General features: G+C 47.2%; 1 protein-coding gene across 5 annotated transcripts in view; it reads left to right on the forward strand.

Moving 5' to 3' along the window:
• The window catches only part of LOC144170477 (protein unc-13 homolog B-like), a 343,140-nt gene that overhangs the window by 263,077 nt on the left and 60,388 nt on the right, over nt 1-19,675 (forward strand). For all 5 annotated transcript variants that reach the window (XM_077700308.1, XM_077700307.1, XM_077700305.1 and 2 more), the window contains one exon: nt 11,768-11,832. In XM_077700308.1, coding sequence (XP_077556434.1) covers nt 11,768-11,832 — 65 coding nt within the window. The remainder of the gene's footprint in view (nt 1-11,767; nt 11,833-19,675) is intronic.

The raw sequence follows: 19,675 nt of genomic DNA on the forward strand, positions 1-19,675 counted from the left end.
GAGAGAGAGAGAGAGAGAGAGAGAGAGTTTGCTTTCTGATCCTTTCCTTTTTTTTTTTTTTTTTTTTTTTTTGTGCACGCTCGATTACATATCGGCATTTGTGTCGTGGCCGGGACTTTGAATTGTCATACCATGCCAACGACTGTCTCGACAAAAGCAGCGAAGCTTGATGTAAAGGCCGTTCCGAAAGCGCAGCTCATACGTGTCGGATTGAGACAAGGGGAAGTGCCCTGTCAACGTCTTCTGGGAGATTCGGGCCGTCGTAATTTGCGCATAACGAACTCGGCCTTCCGGCTTCCCGGGCCAAGCGGCTGCTCGTTTCTTCAAAGTACCGCGTTGATGTTCTTTTTTTGTTTCGTTCCCCCCCCCCCCCCCCCCCCACTGCAAGCGGCGGTCTTTGAATTTTGCGTTTCTTTTTATAACCCTCCCGTTTTCTCGCCCAACAAATGTTTTGCAGCCCAAGAAACGTCGCCGATCTCTCCTCGCTGTCCCTTTTTGTTCCTGTGTTCGCTTTCCTGCGCCGTCACATTTGCCCCGTCCATCTTCGTCGTCTTGACGGCTAAGAAAATTGCGTCGCGCGCTCTTCCTCTCAGGCGAGGGCGAAGCAGTCGCGACCGGCTCCCCTCGTTATTTCGTCCGCTGCAGTTTCCTTTTAGTCCGGCTTCTCTTCCTTCCTTTTCTTTTGCCTCCGTGTCGCCGTTTTTACGCTGCCTGCGAATGTCTTCTTGCGGGATACGGCGCTTGTGTATGCGTGTGTTTTGATTAAAGCGTCGTTGTACTTTCTTAGCGGTTGAGCGTCCCAGTGCTCCCTCATGATTGAATGCCACCGTCGACCTCGGCACATAGCCTCGACAGCGTGGCGGGTAAACAAATCTCATTAATGGCAAGGAAGCGTCGTGTTTTCATTCGTAGGCTTTAGTTGTACATTATATTCAAATCTGGGGACAAGCCGGAGCAACAGCTGAGCTATCTATCTGACGCGCCGTAGTGGCGGACGTTTCTCCTGGGCGGAAAGTGGTCGGGAGAGGAGGCGGCCTCGAGAGATGGGGGAGAGAGAGAGAAAAGGGAAAGCGTGGCCTCCCTGTGTTCGTCCAAATGTTTGGAGCTGAAAAAAGAAAACAACAGGTTCACCGATCTCTTCTCATTCTCCTTTCTTGTTTGTGTGTGTTTGTGTTCGTAACGTGCCAGCTATGCTTTACGCGACATGGTGAGAAAGGCGATTGATTTTCTTGTCCGGGTGAATACCGCTTAACGTTCCACAACTGCTTGTATGTGGTTGTCCTTTTTTTTTTTTTTGTTCCTTTATACATGGCGGCCAAACTGGTCACAGAATTGACTGATTCCTTTAATTACGTTCATTCCTCACTCGAAGAACGGTAGCTGCACTCACTCAAAAAATTTTTTGTGGCCGTAAGTTGGAGTTGTCCTTGAAACAGGGCGTGACGACTTACGACATCTTAATGCGCGGGTGTGGCGAACAACCCTCACGGGAATTTGTCGGTAACTTTGTCGCGTTAAACAATGCCTTAGTCGCCTGATGACGTCTGAGGGCTCAAAGGCAGCAGCGCTCTCGTGAGGAACGGTTTTTATTTTTTTGAGCGAAGCTGTTAGCGGTACGTTGGTCGGAATTTTTTGTGTCGTTATACAGACAGCACTTTACGGCAAAGCCAACATTTTTGTGACTTGATCTTTAGGGTGTACAGGTCACCGTTTGGTAGGATCATAAGACAGGTGTCTGGCGTCAGATAAGGAGTAATTTTTGTTGGAAAGCATGCTGGTAGAGAGGGCAACACGAGCGGGTCACCTCCAAGGCATCCTGTAATGAGGACGCCTCTCACCGGACGGGCGCCCCAACATCGCGCTTGCTGTCTTGAATAAAGTTTATTCAGTCAAATACGTACTTCGAATAATTTCTAACCAATACCGAAGTCGGAGATAAGAAAACTACGTCGGCCCCGACTTCTTGAGGGCACTCGACACCTGGCGGAAGTCTCGGGAAAAACTGCAGTTTTTTTTTTTTATCCTTAGAACTTCTGAAATGTGCATTTGCCTTTGGTGTTTTTATATATAAAAAAGAAATAACACGGCAGTTTTGTTATCTCTCTCTCTCTCTCTGTGTCTCCTTTCTATGAGGTAGAAATATCCAAACACTGGTACAGAAATAAATTTCAGATATTTAATTATCTACGAGTAAACTTGTTGTTTCGCATTGTGTTGTTGCGCCAACATATCTTTTGTTGCTGGTTAAAGCTACCGCCTCACCCAAATCTCAGCTTTTTTTCTCTCTTTTTTTTTCGCTCGCCACGTCTCTGCAGGTACTCGAACCAGGTCGTTACAGTGCAGGTTTTCTAGCGCAGCATGCATTTTAAAAAGTAGAACCGGCTAAAGCAAACAGCCCCATGCTTTGTTACGTCGCTATGTTATCTTGCTTCCTGTCTGCGTGCTCCTTTCTCCCAGGTAAAACGAAAAATAAAATGAATAAAACAAGACGAAAACAGAAACGCAAGAGCGCGGGAAAATAATGGCAGCGCCATCAGGGCAACCGGTGAGGGATACAATCCGCTCGCTCAGCGGTTTGCACCATAATCTCGGTGAAGATAGGGCAAGGCGGTGTTTTTCTTTTTTTTTTTTTCGTCTTTACCCGCGCGTGACCATGCTAACTTGATCACCTCGGACGTCACCGTCAGCGTTACGCGAGCGTGGGCGAGCAACGGGAATTACGTTGCTTCCACCGGCCTCAGGCCAGCAAAGCGCTGCCTGAGCTCGGAGCAAGAGCGCCGATGGAGACCCGAAAGGGAGATGGAAGTGGGAGAAACCAGGGCTCAAATCGTAGACAGCGAGCCTAATCACCGATTATGAGGCTGCGGAGGACTCCGTGATGACACCTCCCCGCACTCCCCATCTCGCCGCCGCGGCCGAGGGCAATCGCGGGCGCGACGCCACCGAGATGCGACAAGGCCTGGCGTGACTGCGTGGAAGACACGGACCGGTTGCGACCACCAAAGCGGCCGAGGACGGACACGTCGGCGAAGAGGGTTCGGAATAGCCGATCGCTAATGGGTCGATGGACGACGTCGAAGTGCATGACGTCTTTCCGCTGTAGCGTGCCTACTCACTGTCTATTACGAAGGTAGTGCCCCTCTCTGCAGTCTCAGGTGACTCTCGCGATACTTGAGCAGCGCGTTCCCCTGGCTCTCAGAGGCAGAGCGACTTTTAGCTAGCGCAGCCTAGATGAAGCGCAAGCCTCTTCGGTTCTATTATTACGCTCTTTGTATTTGTTTTTTGCGTTTTGAGGAGGTGCATTCTTTTTCAGGAAGAAGAAAAACGGAAGGTGAGAAGGGGAGAGTAAAAGCGCGCTGGAAGCGAAAGGTCGCAATAAGGTGGCCTGGAGGATTGCCGCGCCGTCGGCCACGTACTTGTTCGCACTGACGACTCTGCGCGACGAAACCATCAACGGAAGACCTGCTTGATCGCTGGCCCTAGAGGCTACGCTTCAAGCCTTGTTCAGCTATTTCTATAGTGCTTTTTATTTTTATTTACCGCGCTCATTTGTGTGGAAATTGGTGCTGATTTCTAGCCGTAAAAAGGTGTTGGGTCGTACTTCTGAACTTGTTGCTTTCTCTGCGCTATTTTTTTAAGTGATAGCGCAGTACTCGCACTTCCGTGTGGCTGAAACTTTTGGTTTCGTTTTAAATGCTTTCGATAACACTCGTTGAGGTAGCATCAGTGACACGATAACCCTGCGGGAATCTTTTGAGCGGAATGCGCAGTGGATTAAGTCTTGCGTTTTATATGGTGAATGGTTTTTAGAATCTTGAGCCGGCGCCGGCACCTCATATAATGAGCGCTCGGTAGGAGAAGCCAAATTAATTTACATTGCGGAAACATTGCGAACGAATTTGCGTTTTAAAAATAAATGAATGTAGTAAGGGGATAGTAAACTTGAGTCAGTTCCTTTATTATTAACCTTAGTTGATGCTCATGATTAAGACCATCGGGGATACCCTTTTGTGTTCTTGTTTTTTTTTTTTGTTCTTCTATTTTGTTCCAACAAGCGTTTTATAATGCCATCGATACACGTAGCATAAAGTCACAGTCTCGTGAGGGTCATTCTGCTCTCCCGGCGCCTCGTCATCTCAAATGTGAGGATAGCATGGTTGTTCAACGTCGATGCTAACACAGAAAACTGGTTGATTCCTCTGTCATAGGAATCGGTAAAACACGAAAGTGAAGTGTGCAGCGAAATCTGCAGATGAGCATGATTTGCGGGTCGGGGGTATGCTAGGCGAGTGACGCCCTGCTGGCAGGTCGCTTCGGCAAAGGTGTACTGGCGTTATTTCCGTGACGGATATGACGTCAGTGAAATCTTGGTGTATACCGGCATAAAACACTTTCGTGTTAAAATATAAAACGTGGAAATGATAAGTATATATAATGTACTATTTAATACTGAAGGTTGCTTCCCCGCAAGAAGGCCCTGTGTGCAGGGATGCATTCTTTTACAGACCGCTTGCTTCGCTGTACTGGCGTCATTTCCGTGACGGATATGACGTCATAGAAATCTTGGTGTATCCAGAAATAAAACACTTTCGTGACGAAAGAAAATCGTGAGGTTAATTTTGTTTTCTAAGGAATTGATGAGAGCGCAGACTATGCTGGTGGTGTTGGGAGTACTCATACATGCGCACCGCTTCTTAATCCGCCTCACAAGTCACTTGAGGAAAAGGAGGAGGGGAGGGTGATGGCTACTCTTGATCCGCTAGATGGCCCCTCACTACGCATAATGGGTTTGTAATACAAGTTCAAAGAAGTATTTAAAATGGGTTCTTAATGCAAGTTTAAGTTTGTAAAACGAATTTGCAATGCAATTTTAATCATGTGAAATATGGAGGAAATGAGTGCGTAATGCAAGTGACCCGTTCATCAGATGGGACCATTCCACTATACTCGGCTAGTGACTCCGTCTCTAATTGATGAGAAGAGCGGTTGCGCCCTGTTCCTCCACCTTTGCGAAAGGAGCGGGATGTCCCGATTCTGCCTTGTTAGATAAGGAGGACCATCCCTTGGTTAACGGTGAAGAAGGTTGTCGAGACGGTGGGGCGCCCTGGTGTCCGTGCGGGCGATCATTTTGAAAGCTCGTAGCCACGCACAAATCACGTTCTGTGGTAAGACTGACGGTGCATTAGCGCAAGTTTCCCCTCTCCCTACGCAGTCGCCATGCTTCTTCGGCCTGTTACGCACATTCGCATGCCCGAAAGTTGAAACAAGTTGGCGGACTCAACTCGTTCGTGTGGAGCAACACGTGTGGCTTGCGATTTTACGCTGTTTAAATTCGCTGCATGTTTCTCTCCCTGCTCCTTGTTCCATCTTTTCGTTGTGTCATCGCGCCCTTTGCTGCGCCCCCGAGTACAACCCTCCCCACTCAGCTTTCTTTTTTTAAGCAACAGATTTAGTTGGCTTCGTTTAATCTCGCAATTAATGTTTTACTGCTCTAATTCGAAGTTTGGAAGTTTCGTTGCTCTGTACCCTTCAGTAGGCGGCGAATCCATGACCGGTTTACTAATTCAATCCTATTTTCTAGCGGCTCTTTCTCTATCTCTTCTCGTCTCGTCTCTTGTCGCGAGGCAACAGCTACGAAAGTCCGTTCCGTTTCGTAACGCTCCCATTCGCACACTAATCCGCCATTATCCTTTGATTTTCGTTACATGCGACCCCGTGTAAAACAAGTGACCCGCTGCGCGACCCGAATTCTTTAGTGAACAGGGGACCGATCGAACAGAGGCAACGTTTAGGACAGCGGTCGTTCGGAGCTTCCCCGCCGAAGGGCCGCTGACGCAAGCGGTTTGCGGGAGCTCCGGCCCTGGTCGGTCGCCTCTATCTGAGCCCTGGGCACGCGACGCGGCCGAAACGTGACGCGTGGTCTGGCGTACGCCTTTTGTTTACGGTAGCGTGTGCACGTACCCCGTGGCACGCGGGGGGTTGTCCGGCGTAAATGTGTGAGGAGCCCGCTTGTGTGCAGAAGGGGCTCCCCAGAGGCCCGGTGATGCAGCAGCGGCTCCCCGAAGACTTCTCGATTGTGTTGACGACGGGCCGGGAGCGAGCGGGGGTGGTTTCGAAATCCGCGGCAAATTACGGCGGAGGCGGGGGCTGTTTCTGTGAAGCTCCTCTCGTGACCGCGGCACATATGATTGGCCTTCTTGCGCAACCGACCCACCAACCTTTTATTCGCCCCCCACCCCCGCCCTCTTTCTCTTTCTTTCTTTTTGCGACCTCTACTAAGTTGTTACGTTACGTTGAGTTTCTTTCTCAGTTGCAATGACATGGTTACTTTTTTTTTTGGCTAAACTAATTTACGTCTCATTCGGCGGTTCGGCCGACCTTCTTTTTGTAGTACGCATTGCATCAGAGCGCGATATTATGTGTTTGTTTCTTTAAGGTTTTCTTTTTTTTTTTTCGCTCTCTTTTCTTCGGTCGCTCTTACTAGGGCGCAGCTCCATGTGTTCCCCATTAGCCCTGCCCGCCCCTTTCTTTTATCTCTTGCACTTGAGAAAGTTTGCTGTTGCAATTGTAGGTTTTCAGAACCGTTGAAGAAAAGGTGTTCCCTGCTCGACTCGCGCGCCGCGACATTGTCTGCCAATTTGCGTAAATTGGCCCGAAGCACTTGGACGCCGCCGGGGGCAATTTTAGGGCAGGTGCTGACTCGAGACAGGAGGAGAATGAAAGAGGCTTCTTCGCTTCTCCCCGGCCTCTTTTCGAACACTAGCCCCGGACCGACGATGAAATCTGGGGCTGGCTGTGTCTCCGAAGAAGTTCTTTATGCCCGAAATTGAGCAGCAATATGAGTTTGTATTACATTTTGGAGCCGTTTTTCTTTTCCGCGCTTTGTTTTTCTGTCGCAGTAAGCATCTTTCGAATTTTTAAGAGCGTAGAATGAGATTAATAACGTAAAATGCCTTTCCTAAAGAACGTGTTTAGTAGCCGCATTAGTTGTGATTCATATATATATATATATATATATATATATATATATATATATATATATATATATATATATATATATATATATATTTAAAGCGTGTGCAGCAGCCTTACTAGTTTCAAAAACGCAATTACGGAACAAAGCAGGTTTGTGTGGAAGAGGGAAGAGGGCGCTGTTCTTGGTTTAGAGGTATGTGATTAGGTAAGCGAGTATGCGAGAAGAAATGCAAACCTTTCTCTTTCTTTTTCATTTTTTTTTTCTTTTTTTACTTTTGAGACATGCATTATTTTAGTAGACGGTGACTTCACGTTTGTAAACCGAATACGCCGACTACGGTCCCCAGTTCGGAAATACGAGCCTGTGAAGTATGTGTACGGAGCAGCTGGCTGGTGACGGAGATTTTGAGGGGAGTCGGATTCTCTGTTCGACATGATGTTCCAGCTTCGTTGATGTGGGTTGCTTTTTCTCCCCATTCTCATCCTATCTTCATCTTCAGCTCTTCCCCGCAGTATCTCCTTCCAGTTTGTCAGAATGAAACGAAAGCCGTAACCGAAAAATGAAAAGAGCAATATTTTTGGCCGGAACGAAAACATAACGTTATTTATTATTTCGTTCAGGAGCGAAATCGAAAAAAAAAAAATCGTGTCGTCTTTTTGTTTCAGGGGCAAGTTCAGGTATTCGGGGATTCATTTTAATTTCCATGCAGCGAGGTGGAAGATGGCCGTCCATTCGCTGGCATAAAATTGTTTTGTTATTTTTTTTTCTCTCTCTCGCTGGTAAACTCGCCTTCGGCAGGCTTGCTGCCTGTTTCCATACTCTCCGTCTGTCTCGATAAGCATATTGCTGTGGTCCCCGCCTGATCATCGCGCGCATCTGGCGGCGAAGCAGACATCGCGGCCCTATTTATTTATTTATTTATTTATTTATTTATTTATTTATTTATTTATTTATTTATTTATTTATTTATTTATTTATTTATTTATTTATTTATTTATTTATTTATTTATTTATTTATTTATTTATTTATTTATTTATTTATTTATTTATTTATTTATTTATTTATCTATTTATTTATGATTAAAATGCCCACATTAACCCCACAGAATTGTTTTAGGGGGTGGTTGTACATGAATAAACACGAATATCCTGAAATACGACGTAAGAATAAAGGCAAAAAAATAAAATGTTTGGAGTGAACACCAGCTTACTACTCGACTAGCAGCGAAAACAGTAGATTACAACAGCTCACCCAATGGAAACAGCTACACGTCATGCTGCAGTTGTACGAAATTGGTGGCATAGCTCTGCGGGAAACATTTCATTGGGGTCGGAAAGAACACTGTCGGGCTGGGCATTGTCATCCTGAATAGTTTTTACAAAAGAGCTCTGGGAATGTTCTCAGGTACGCCATCTTACTGTTATCCCCTCGTCTGGATATATAAAGGGAGGGACGGGGGGCACTGATGCCGGTCCTTTGGTACCCCCTCGTATACAATTTGTTTTAAGATTAAACAAAGGAGTTTTAGGGCGTTCTATGACGTAGAGCGTTTTAAACTTGTAACGATAATACCACAACCATACGATTTGGTAGCAAAGCGCACAGCCGGATTCTGAATTGCCCCAAATTTATTCATAAGAATTTTAGTGTTCGGGTTCCAGACTGAGGCGGCATACTCAAGAACAAAGCGTACGCGCGCCGTGCTCTGGTTTTCTGGAAGCTCGGAGTGTTCGCACGTGACAATCGTGTGCTCCACCGAGATGGGCTGCCCCAGAACAAATGGCGCTGGAGGATTTTTAGGAGTGCCGGGGAGTCTCGAGGTTGAGGAGTACCGGAATGAAGTTTCTGGGGACCGGGGCGGAAACTTGGAGCACCATGTGCAGCTGCACCATCAAGAGGTACACGACAAGGAGTGCTTAAGTGTCCTCGAATTTTTTTGTTTGTGTGTGCAGTTGAGCTATTTAACGGAAATATTTTTAAAAAATAATAAGCATCACTTAATATTTTTGACATCAATTCATAATTCTCAATGTTTTTTAGCAAATTTTATAGATCTCAATTTTCCTTGTGCGAACGAACCGTTACGAACCATTATTTTTTTCGTTGCTGAGCTGAACTGGAACGCGGCGTTTAGCTATAGGTAAGCGTTGTATTTCGTTCCGGTTTTTTGTTCCGGTTTCTGTTTCGTTTCATATATGGAACGAAACAGAAACTGGAACGAAAAAAGTTCGTTCCGACACCCTGCCTCCTTCACGCCCGCTCTCGTCTGGTGCGTCCTTAGCTCCCTTGCTTGGGGTCCCACGCTCTTCGACGCAGAACCAATTGTAGCCCGAAGACGGAATTCGTTGTGCGCGAAGTAAAAACACGAACAAAATAAATGTCCCAGCAGTCTGCGTGCGCTCTTAGAAGAAACACTCGTGTGTGCGACCTTTTTCGACTGTTTACAAGCCTCGTACCGTCACTCCGCCCCCGCTTTTTCTCAGTGTCAACGCCCGACGCTTACAATGCTTCCGCGTCAGCTGCAAGGTTTTCCCACGTCTGTTAAGGCTCGCCGTGGTGTTTACATTTTGTCGTAGAAAAAGTGCGTTCGTGTGTGTCGTCGCGTTTTCAAAGGCGCACCGTAACGATCCTACACCGAGGCCTGTACGCTCTATAACTGTAGTTTCTTGTATTTGGTATTCATTTTTCCTTAAGTTGTGAGGTTTTTTTTTTTTTTTCTGCGCTTATTTTCTCCGTTTTGAATCTGTGTTTTTAAATGCCTTTTGAGCGCCCGAAAAAAGCGGAGCTTTTATCGGTTTGTGTGTTTTATTGCAACTGCGCGCCTATTAGGCGATAAATTATATTTGTTGCATGAAATATACCCTAACTCGGTTACGCAGGTTCTCGAACACGCATCGAACCTCAGTAAACAAGCGAAAATTTGCTAAGTACAGAAAAAAAGAACTTAAGTTGGAAACTTTTTGTGTGGAATGCCAATGTGACTTGAATTGCATGAGGGGAAAAATGGTCACGTAAACTTGCAGCAATGTGTCTGCTATATAGAAGCCGGTCCCCCTGTGCCCCGGGCAGCGGAGGACAGGAAATGATCGCTCTACGTTCGCTTTTGACACGGCAGGCAGATCAAGGGAAGCTTTTGACAAGCCTTTTCACTCTGGGCTGCGAGTGCTCCAGAGGCCTCGAACGCAAACTCGAGTGGCAAGAACCTTATACAGTGAATTTCTTGTTCTCGTTTTTCCAGATAGGTGGTCCGCGAAGCAAAACTCTCCCCTGAAATCGCTCTGCTGTTGCTCAGCTTAATGCGACGAGACAGGCTTGCCCGCTGTCACAATGCTTCAGGGGGAGCGCGCTAGCTAGGTTTTCCGGCAGATGGGGTTTTTCCTTTTCAAGGGTGGCGCGAATTCAGGGCTTTCGGTTTTAACTGATTTCGAAAAGAAAGAAAAAATGGCCCCGGAGACTACTTTTTCCGTGTTTACAGATGCCGCCGATACGGAACGCTATACCTATTGCCCATGGGGCTCTTGGCTGGGGCGATGGGTTGAAAGAAGCGAGTTTTTCTTGTGTTTTGCAATGACGCCCGTGCACTGTTTACACGCGAGCGTGTATCGTGTCCTAACCTGCAATTTCATCGGGAAGCTTTCGCTGAAGCTTCCTCGCGCTACTTTTACTTTGGCGTACTATGTTGAAGCCGCGTCATGCCTGCCGTCTTGGGGCCGCGAAGGCTGAAAGCCGCTGGGCGGGCGTTACGGAATAAGTGGGAGAGGAGGAAAGCCCCAAACGCGTCGCAGCCTTGTCCCGTAGCGTCAGCAAGAACTCCCTCTCAGTGCGCCGCTCGCCCTATGGCGCTGCTATTGTTGATTGATTGATTGATTGATTGATTGATTGATTGATTGATTGATTGATTGATTGATTGATTGATTGATTGATTGATTGATTGATTGATTGATTGATTGATTGATTGTAGGATTTAACGCGCCGACGCAACGCAGGCGATGAGGCGCGCCGTAGTGGAGGGCTCCGGATTAATTTTAACCACCTGGGGACATTTAACGTGCGCCTAAATCTCGTACACAGTGGCGTTTTTGCTTTCCGGCTCCATCAGAAAAGCGGCTGCCACGGCCGGGTATCGAACCCGGGTCCTCGTGCTCAGCAGCACAACGCCTTAGCCACTGAGCCACCGCGGCGGGTGCGCTGCTATTGTGAATTTCCGCGTTTGGGAAACGCTACGAAAAAGGAGAGCGAGAGACCTTCTAATGCCGACACCGTGGTTATGAGGGAGCAGCACGGCATTCACACGATATAACTGACGGTGTGTTCGTGGAAATTGTCGAGATTGGTGTTACGAGGATATCCGGAACAGTGTTTCTAGGCACTCTAAAAAGCGAGAAAATAGATTGTCGTGGTTTTTAAAAATTTTCCCTCAAGTTTCAGTTTCAGAGGTCACTCGTGACTTTTGAAACTGAAACTTGTGTGAATTGCGTGGACTTTTTAAAACATAAAGGGCTCAAAAAATATACCGAGGACAGGCGAACAATAAGACGAGCGCTAATTCACACAACTGTTTGTTTTGCAGAAAACGCCAAGATATAATATCGGACATACTAGTGTTCTTCATCTCTCTTTTTTGCAATTTTTTAAAGCATCGTTAACCAACTTGTATTTTGGCGCGGAAAAAAATGTCGGGCAAAGTGTCAAGCGAATAGCGTTACGAATTGTGAGTATTTGACGTATGGAATACGAAGTGCCTAGCAATTTGCGATAACTTTTCTCTTTCCCTGTTTTTGTCTTTGCAGAGTGGGGGCGCTCTTAGGTCAAGCAATCGAGATGGACCCAAGAGCTTGTGGCCTCGCAGTGGAGGGTGAGCTTTCCTCCTCGTCCTTTGCGGCGCATATTTTTCGCTGTCTTCTTTTATGGCATAATTTAAATACTTAAGCACTGGACAAGGGTCGTGAACAAAACATTCGCCTGCCGCATCTTTTGATTATTCAGCTTTTAGTCACTTGTATTGTGTGCACGCATGTCTGTGCGCGTGCGTGCGTGATTGGGGTCACGTGCAGATTTTAGAGGCGCAAGCGCAAACCCGCCACCTTGTTCGCGGCGAAATTGAAATGCAAATTGCTGCTAGCGTTTGACGAATGCCGTTGATTGATTGATTGTGGGGTTTAACGCGCCGACGCAACGCAGGCGATGAGGCGCGCCGTAGTGGAGGGCTCCGGATTAATTTTGACCACCTGGGGATCTTTATCGTGCGCCGAAATCTCGTACACACGGGCGTTTTTGCTTTTCGCCTCCATCAGAAAAGCGGCCGCCGCGGCCGGGAATCGAACCCGCGACCTCGTGCTCAGCAGCGCAACGCCTTAGCCACTGAGCCACCGCGGCGGGTGCGAATGCCGTCGATACTATCGTTTATGTTACGGACGATATCGGATCCGTACTACGGTGTTTGAGCTGATTGGTGACTTCAGGGAACAGGCCTTTTTTAGAGGCGAAGCACCTTAAGGCCGAGGCTGTGCCCGGCGTCCGTCCGGCGTCCGTGCTCATGGCACAGCACCGTTTAAATCAAAACATCTGTGAACAAAAGGTTCACAAAAGGTTAACAAGACCAAAATAAAAGGTTCACGAAAGGTTAGATAGAGAGAGAGAGAGAGAGAGAGAGAGAGAGAGAGAGAGAGAGAGAGAGAGAGAGAGAGAGAGAGAGAGAGAGAGAGAGAGAGAGAGAGAGAGAGAGAGAGAGAGAGAGAGAGAGAGAGAGAGAGAGAGAGAGAGAGAGAGAGAGAGAGAGACGCACAGCACCGTGTAAATCGAAACATCAGTGAACAAGAGGTTCACAAAAAGTTAACAAGAACAAAATAAAAGGTTCGCGAAAGGTTAGAGAGAGAGAGAGAGAGAGAGAGAGAGAGAGAGAGAGAGAGAGAGAGAGAGAGAGAGAGAGAGAGACGCCACAGCACCGTGTAAATCGAAACGTCTGTGAACAAAAGGTTAACAAGAACAAAATAAAATGTTCACGAAAGGTTAGAGAGACAGAGAGAGAGAGAGAGAGAGAGAGAGAGAAAGAGAGAGAGAGACGCCACAGCACCGTGTAAATCGAAACGTCTGTGAACAAAAGGTTCACAAAAGGTTAACAAGAACAAAAAAATGTTCACGAAAGGTGAGAGAGAGAGAGAGAGAGAGAGAGAGAGAGAGAGAGAGAGAGAGAGAGAGAGAGAGAGAGAGAGAGAGAGAGTGAGTGCTCCTGGGGAGTCGTGCTGCGCATGCGCGAGAATCATTGGATTGGATTGGATTTCGTTTGAATTGGGTCGGATTGAAATGGATTGGATCAAATTGAATTGGATTGGAAATCGTTTTATCAGCAGTAAGCACTCTCACGAGTTATTTACGGTAAGAACGATCCCCAGTGTTTCGCCCACTCGTCATGATTCACTTCGTGGAGATGCGTGAATTTTTCTTAATGCGTTGAAATTCTCGAAAAACTTTAGAAAAACGCAGACAAGACAATGAACACACAATATAATTACTAACAGACAGCAAAGGGTAAGGACATCAAGTTCGTCACCATTTCAAAACTTATGCAAAAATGTTTTTCTTCAAGCTTCATTCTTTCACACTCCCGGTTAAGACATGGCTGCGCGAAAAGGGAATGTCTATTCCTTGGTCGGACAACTGTTGCTTATGCAATCAACCAGAGACAACTGATCATTGTTTTGTGTTGTGCCGGGACGCTGTGTTCTTCTGGGACGTTTTTTCAGCGGACACTAAAAAAAAAGAAATTGACATCACCCCGTACACCATTCGCTTCTTGCCATTTGAAGATGCTAATCGGGTGCCATATGACGTTTTTGTTCTCCTAGGATTGTTTAGCTTGTGGAAGTGCCGCATGACTGATCGGCATGCGGAACCCCCTAGGCCGACCAAGTGCATTTTTCGGGAACAGGCGGCGTTGGTGCGGAGCGTTTATGCTGCGCAGAGTGATCCACCGGAATGGCTGCCTCTTTTGGATGCGTGCGTTTGCTTGACCCTACCATCTCCGCACGGCAGCAGCGGTAGAGCAAAGTTGGTGTCGTTGTTCCTTTGTTCGTGGTACACGCCCACTAGGGGAATCGGCTTGGAATCGGAAGCTTTCAGGAGATAATGTGCCCGCTTCACAAAATTCACAAAACTATGAATTGGAAGCGCAAGAGTTGTAGAACAGTGCGTGCAGCGTGACAACTAAATGTGAGGCCCCGTGAGTAGAAGAAAAAAAGCTGGCCGAAGTGATTTGCAACAAAATACAAAGAAAGAAAAGCGAAGAGGGAAAAAATATCATGCACCAGTAAAGGAGTTGTTTATAAGTATCGCCAGGCTTTCGCCACCAAAACCCGTAAGCAGACTTGAGTACCCCGAGGATTTTTTTATATACCTTTTGCGTAAAGTCAAGGTACTGTAGTAGGTCCATAGTTATGTATTAGGTGTTCAAACATTCTTACCGCCGTTATGTGTTGTCTGGGCCCATCGACATAATCGGGCTGATTGCCCATGCGTGGTTCAAAAATGTTTTCTTCTCGCTTATGTGTTTTCAGTTATGGGGTGTACCTAATGAGCGTGCCACAGGACGCGACGGCCGCTAAGCATATTGCATAAGATGTAGGCCCCTCACAAGATAAAAAAAAATGATCGAAGCTCACACTAACGCGTATGACTTGAAGGTAGCAAAGCTGTACGCAACCTTCACGGCGATCACGACTGTTTGTCCACGATTTCAGCCGATTTGCTTCTTCGCAGCCGCAACGATCTATACTGCATCATTGTTGCTATAAGTGTGAGCTTCATTTTTTTTTTTTTTGAACTGGTAATCATTGGACGTCACCTTGGAGAGGGGCGTACGCTATGGCGTGTCTTTCTAGTTCCGAGCAAGTGTTGCCACGATTAGGGCGAACGCTTTTTACGTTTTTTTTTTTTTTTTTGCCCAATCTTGTCTATTCTCCCCAAGCGGGTATGCTTGGCTTGACAAACGTGCGCCGGTGACGCTGGACGGTCGCCGCGAGGCGCGCACACACGATCGCTCGGCGTTTTCTTGGTTTTTTAAACTGCCGGGCGGTCGCCTCGGGGCGCGCGCTTACGTGCGCTTGGCATATTCTTGGTGTTTTTAACTGCGGACACCATACTCTTACGATACGCTAAACAGCTTCGCTGTAATAAGGTATAGAAAGGTTCGTTAAGTTTGTGTCTTCTGATTTGTCTCGTAGCCATGGATGGAAGATACCAGAAGGTTATAGAATTTTCCGCAAAAGTGAACTTCATCAGCTGCTCGGGAAGGAGGTTTTCTAAATAACCTTATGGTTGACGCTTTGAGGGTTTCTTCTGAGTGGCACTTTCCGTCAAAAAATATTCTGATGGTGCTGCTGTGAGTATTAAAGACGTCCGGTGGACTTGGGTAAATGCAGCAGCAGCAACAGTAATTTCTCATTACATTTTTTGCATGTTTTATCTCTCACTCAAGACACGCTAAAGAAAATTAATTAGCTGATTGGTCGTCTGAAAGACCAAAACTGGGATTAAGCCTTTCCAGCTATAGCTGGAAGTTGAGGCCGGGCACATCACCAGCTGGAGTGCGACATTTCAAGCTAGGCTGTGAATTCTCCCTAGCTAGAAACTGAAATTTCCACCTGGATTGCGACATTGCCCTCTAGACTAGAAATTTTCTCCGGTTGGGAACTGTCACTTCCAGCTGGTATTACGCACCCCATCTGCATGTGTAGCTGGAACTCCGTTTCCAGCTGGAAAGAGTGTGCCTGTTTCTGAGGGGGAAGACGAACACAGTACCGTAGCCGAGCTGGTTTCCTTCCGTATAAATCCATGCGCTTTCCTACGTGGACCGTATCTTGGCGAACAAATCGTTTTCGGTAGTCTTTCCCTTTTTTTTTTTGCGCCCCTTTGTTGCTTTCTTTAAAGTCGGTTTCAGGTAATGTGGACCGCATAGTTGCAAGAAAATAAATAGAACACCTCATCAGCAACAGCGCCGATATACAGGAGGCACATGCGGGCGTACGCCGTACAGATCGCCTTGCTACTACGTAGTATCGTGGTGAGAGAGAGAGAGATAGCGATCTTTAATGAAGTCTGGTGATGTTAGCTGGGCTAAAATGCCTAACTTGCTACGAACAAGTTCATACATGCCAACATTCTTCAAGCTAGAGGAAACCTAGAACCGATTCCAGGAAAAACAAAACTGGCCACCAGATATTAACAGTGTTCTTTTTATGAGAATTAGGCTTTGTTTTGGTTTAATGAAAGGCCTCACTTAGCTTAGTTACTGAGCCATCGCCCACTGACCACGTATTCCACGTAGCCGTTCCCATCATGATAAAACTTGCTAACTAAAAGCGACGAAAAACGCGGGACAAAGAGAACTACATATTACAAGCGCTTCTCCTGTGTAGTTCTTCTCTTTGTCCCGCGCTTTTCTGCGCTTTTAGTTAGCATGTCTCTATACCAACTTGCCCACTTGTCGGTGCTCCTTGATAAAACTTGTTGCTGGGCTAGTTGGTTCGAGGTCATCACAACGGAGGTCAGCGCTTCAAGGAACAAGACACACGTCATAAAATGAACAGGACGAGCGCTAATAGAAGCGCCCGTCCTGTTCGTTCTCTGTCGTGTGTCTTGTATCTTTGATGCGCTAACCTCCGTTGTGGTTCCCAACTTGGCCGCCAGGTTGGTCACGCTCCCGTCACGGGGCGCTGTAAACATAGTCTGCTTAAGGCCCCTAAAATTATTCGGGGCCTTAAGTCTGTTGGCGCCACTTTTGAAACTTCGTCGCTTAGTAGGCGATGCCAACAAAGTAGTACAGTAGAACCTCGTTATAGCGAACACTGATATAGTGAATTATCGGCTATAGCGAACTAAATACGGAGTTTGTTTGGTCACGCTTCATTTCAATGACACCTATTCTTTTTATAACGAATGCGAAACCTGCAGAGCCGTGAGATGTCGGCTATAACGAAGAAATATTTGGTTCCCGCGAGGCTCAAAAGGCGACAGCTAGCATAATAAAAGCAATATTTTAAGAAAGTGAGACAAAACGACCATTTTTTTTTAGTTGCTTAAAGCCCTTTATTGCGTTTACACTGAAAAACTTCATTCCGCCCAGATTGTGAAGAGCCACCAGGCGAAGGCCACATCCTTCTTCAAGTAAATAAGAAGGCCGGCCTGTTTTACCGAACGAACTTTGCTCTGTTGTAATTTCACGTTCTTGTGTTTCCGTCTATATAGTTTGAAATGCCACAGGGAGCCATATATGGACTACCTCGTTTATAGCGGGTTCCAAGCCTAGAACAGTGCGTTTTTTTATTTAGGATTGTTGCGTGGGCCGTGCTGCCGATTTATTAGAGCCGAGTTTTACCTCTATGGTTATAACGAATATCGGATATAACGAACTAATTTACTGCCCTAATAGTAGTTTGTTATAACGAGATTCGACTGTAGTCGTCTTGGCAATGTGTACGAACCGGGAAAAAGAGGAAGGGTATAGTTTTTAGCGGACGCCTACTCTCTATTGGCATGCATAGTCGGCAGTCTTTCAGCTGCAAAAAAAAAAAGAAAACAAAATCAGTGTTGCGTACGATGGCGGGTTATATAGCCATAATTCTGGATCTAATGCGGCCAACTTTAAAACGTATTGCACCATGACTTGCCGCCCTAATTATTCCGTAAGCAGGCAGAATTTTCGTATGGTTACACTGTGGAAATGCCTTTAGTCGCAATCCGAAAGCGACGTTTTCTTTCGTGTAGTGAACACGGCCGTTCTCTGGGCGTCTCTGACCGAACCGTGTCGGAGCGCTGTGTAGCTGCTCCGGCGGCCACCGAAAAGAGCAGAACACGCATGTGCACAGCCGACAGCGATAGCCTATCAATGCCTCCGTACCGACTTCTTTTAACGTGGCCATAGGGAACTAATATTCTAGTTACCTGTAACGTGGCTTCGGGCATAGTTCGCAGCAAGCTGTTCTCCCCGATGGCGCCTATAGCAGGCACAAAAAAATCATCGGTGTACTTAAGTCTGCTTAAGTGTTTTGGTGGCGAAAGCCTGGCGATACTTATTAACAACTCATTTACTGCTGCATCGTATTTTAGGGGCGAAGCACCTTAAGGCCGAGGCTTGTCCGTCCGGCATCGGGCGTTTGTGCTCACGGCACAGCACCGTGTAAATCGAAACACCTGTGAACAAAAAGTTCACAAAAGGTTAACAAGAACGAAATAAAAGGCTCACAAAAGGTTAGAGCGAGCGAGCGAGAGAGAGAGAGAGAGAGAGAGAGTGTGTGTGTGTGTGTGTGTGTGTGTGTGTGTGTGTGTGTGTGTGTGTGTGTGTGTGTGTGTGTGTGTGTGTGTGTGTGTGTGTGTGTGTGTGTGTGTGTGTGTGTGTGTGTGTGTGTGTGCGCGCGTGCGCGCGCGCTCCTGGAGAGCCCTGCTGCGCATGCGCGAGGAGCAGTGGATTGGATTTGGATGGGATTGTATTGGATTGGATTGGACTGGATTGGAAATTGGTTTAGCAGCAGTAAGCACTCTCACGGGTGATTTACGGAAATAACGATCCCCAGTGCTTCGCCCACTCGTCATGATTCTCTTCGTGGGTTTTTTTTTTAAGTGCGAATGCACTTCTTAAGCGAGCCTGAATCGTCCGCCGCCGTAGTCCGCATAGCAACAGCTGCGGGTGCGCGCGCTCCTCGTCTTCCTCCTCGTCTTCCCTAGCAACGGGGAAGACGAGGGGGAAGGCGCGCGCTACTCTCCTCCTCCTCTCTCCGCTCAGTGACTGCGGGTGTTGGGCGCCTCCTCATGGCACATACCCACGTGAGGGATTGACCAGGAATCGGGCGTGAGAAGGGCTAATGTACGTGGACGCGGCCATGGAGAGCGTCTGCGCGCGTTCCAAACCCTCGGATCCCGTCGTCTTGGTCGGCGACTTCAACGTCGACGTCCGCAAGGACGGAGAGTGGTTGGTCGACTACATGCACGCCACGCACTCCATGTCGTGCGTACCCCTCGACTCGCCCACCACCATCAACGGCGGTTTCATCGACCTGGCCTTTGCGAGAAACTGCCAAGTCCGCACCGCCCTCCAGGACCCTTTGACGGTCCATTTCACGGACCACAAAGCGATCCTTCTAGCAATCAAGTACAACGACAACACAAATAGGTGTCTGTGAATAAATGCATCTTTCTTTTAAGTGCGAATGCAACCGTGCATTCGCACTTACACACTCTCCCCCTCGGGGAAGTGCGAGGGAATTTTTTCCTCTCTTCGCTTTTCTTTCTTCGTCTTTTGTTGCAAATTACTTCGGCCAGCTTTTTTTTTTCTTCTACTCACGCGGCGTCACATTCAGTTGTCACGCTGCACGCACTATTCTACAACTCTTGCGCTTCCAATTCGTAGTTTTGTGAATATTGTGAAGCGGGCACATTATCTCCTGAAAGCTCCCGATTCCTAGTCAAATCCCCTAGTGGGCATGTGACACGAAAAAAAGAACAACGACACCAACTTGCGTGCGATTGGGCGTTGCCTATACAAATTCCTTTCTGTTCAAAATTTGCCGTGCAAACTCACCATCCTGCGCATGCGGAGCGCCAGAAGGAGATGTTTCCCACGTGATGTTAGACTGCCCATTATATTCCCGGCAAAGACGCGAACTCTACAACAAACTGCCATGAGATAACCGTCGTGTGATGTGTTT

Source organism: Haemaphysalis longicornis, unplaced genomic scaffold (assembly GCF_048455015.1).
Source record: "Haemaphysalis longicornis isolate Haplotype H1 unplaced genomic scaffold, Haemaphysalis longicornis Haplotype H1 scaffold_2, whole genome shotgun sequence".
In the NCBI taxonomy this organism is placed as follows: domain Eukaryota; kingdom Metazoa; phylum Arthropoda; class Arachnida; order Ixodida; family Ixodidae; genus Haemaphysalis; species Haemaphysalis longicornis.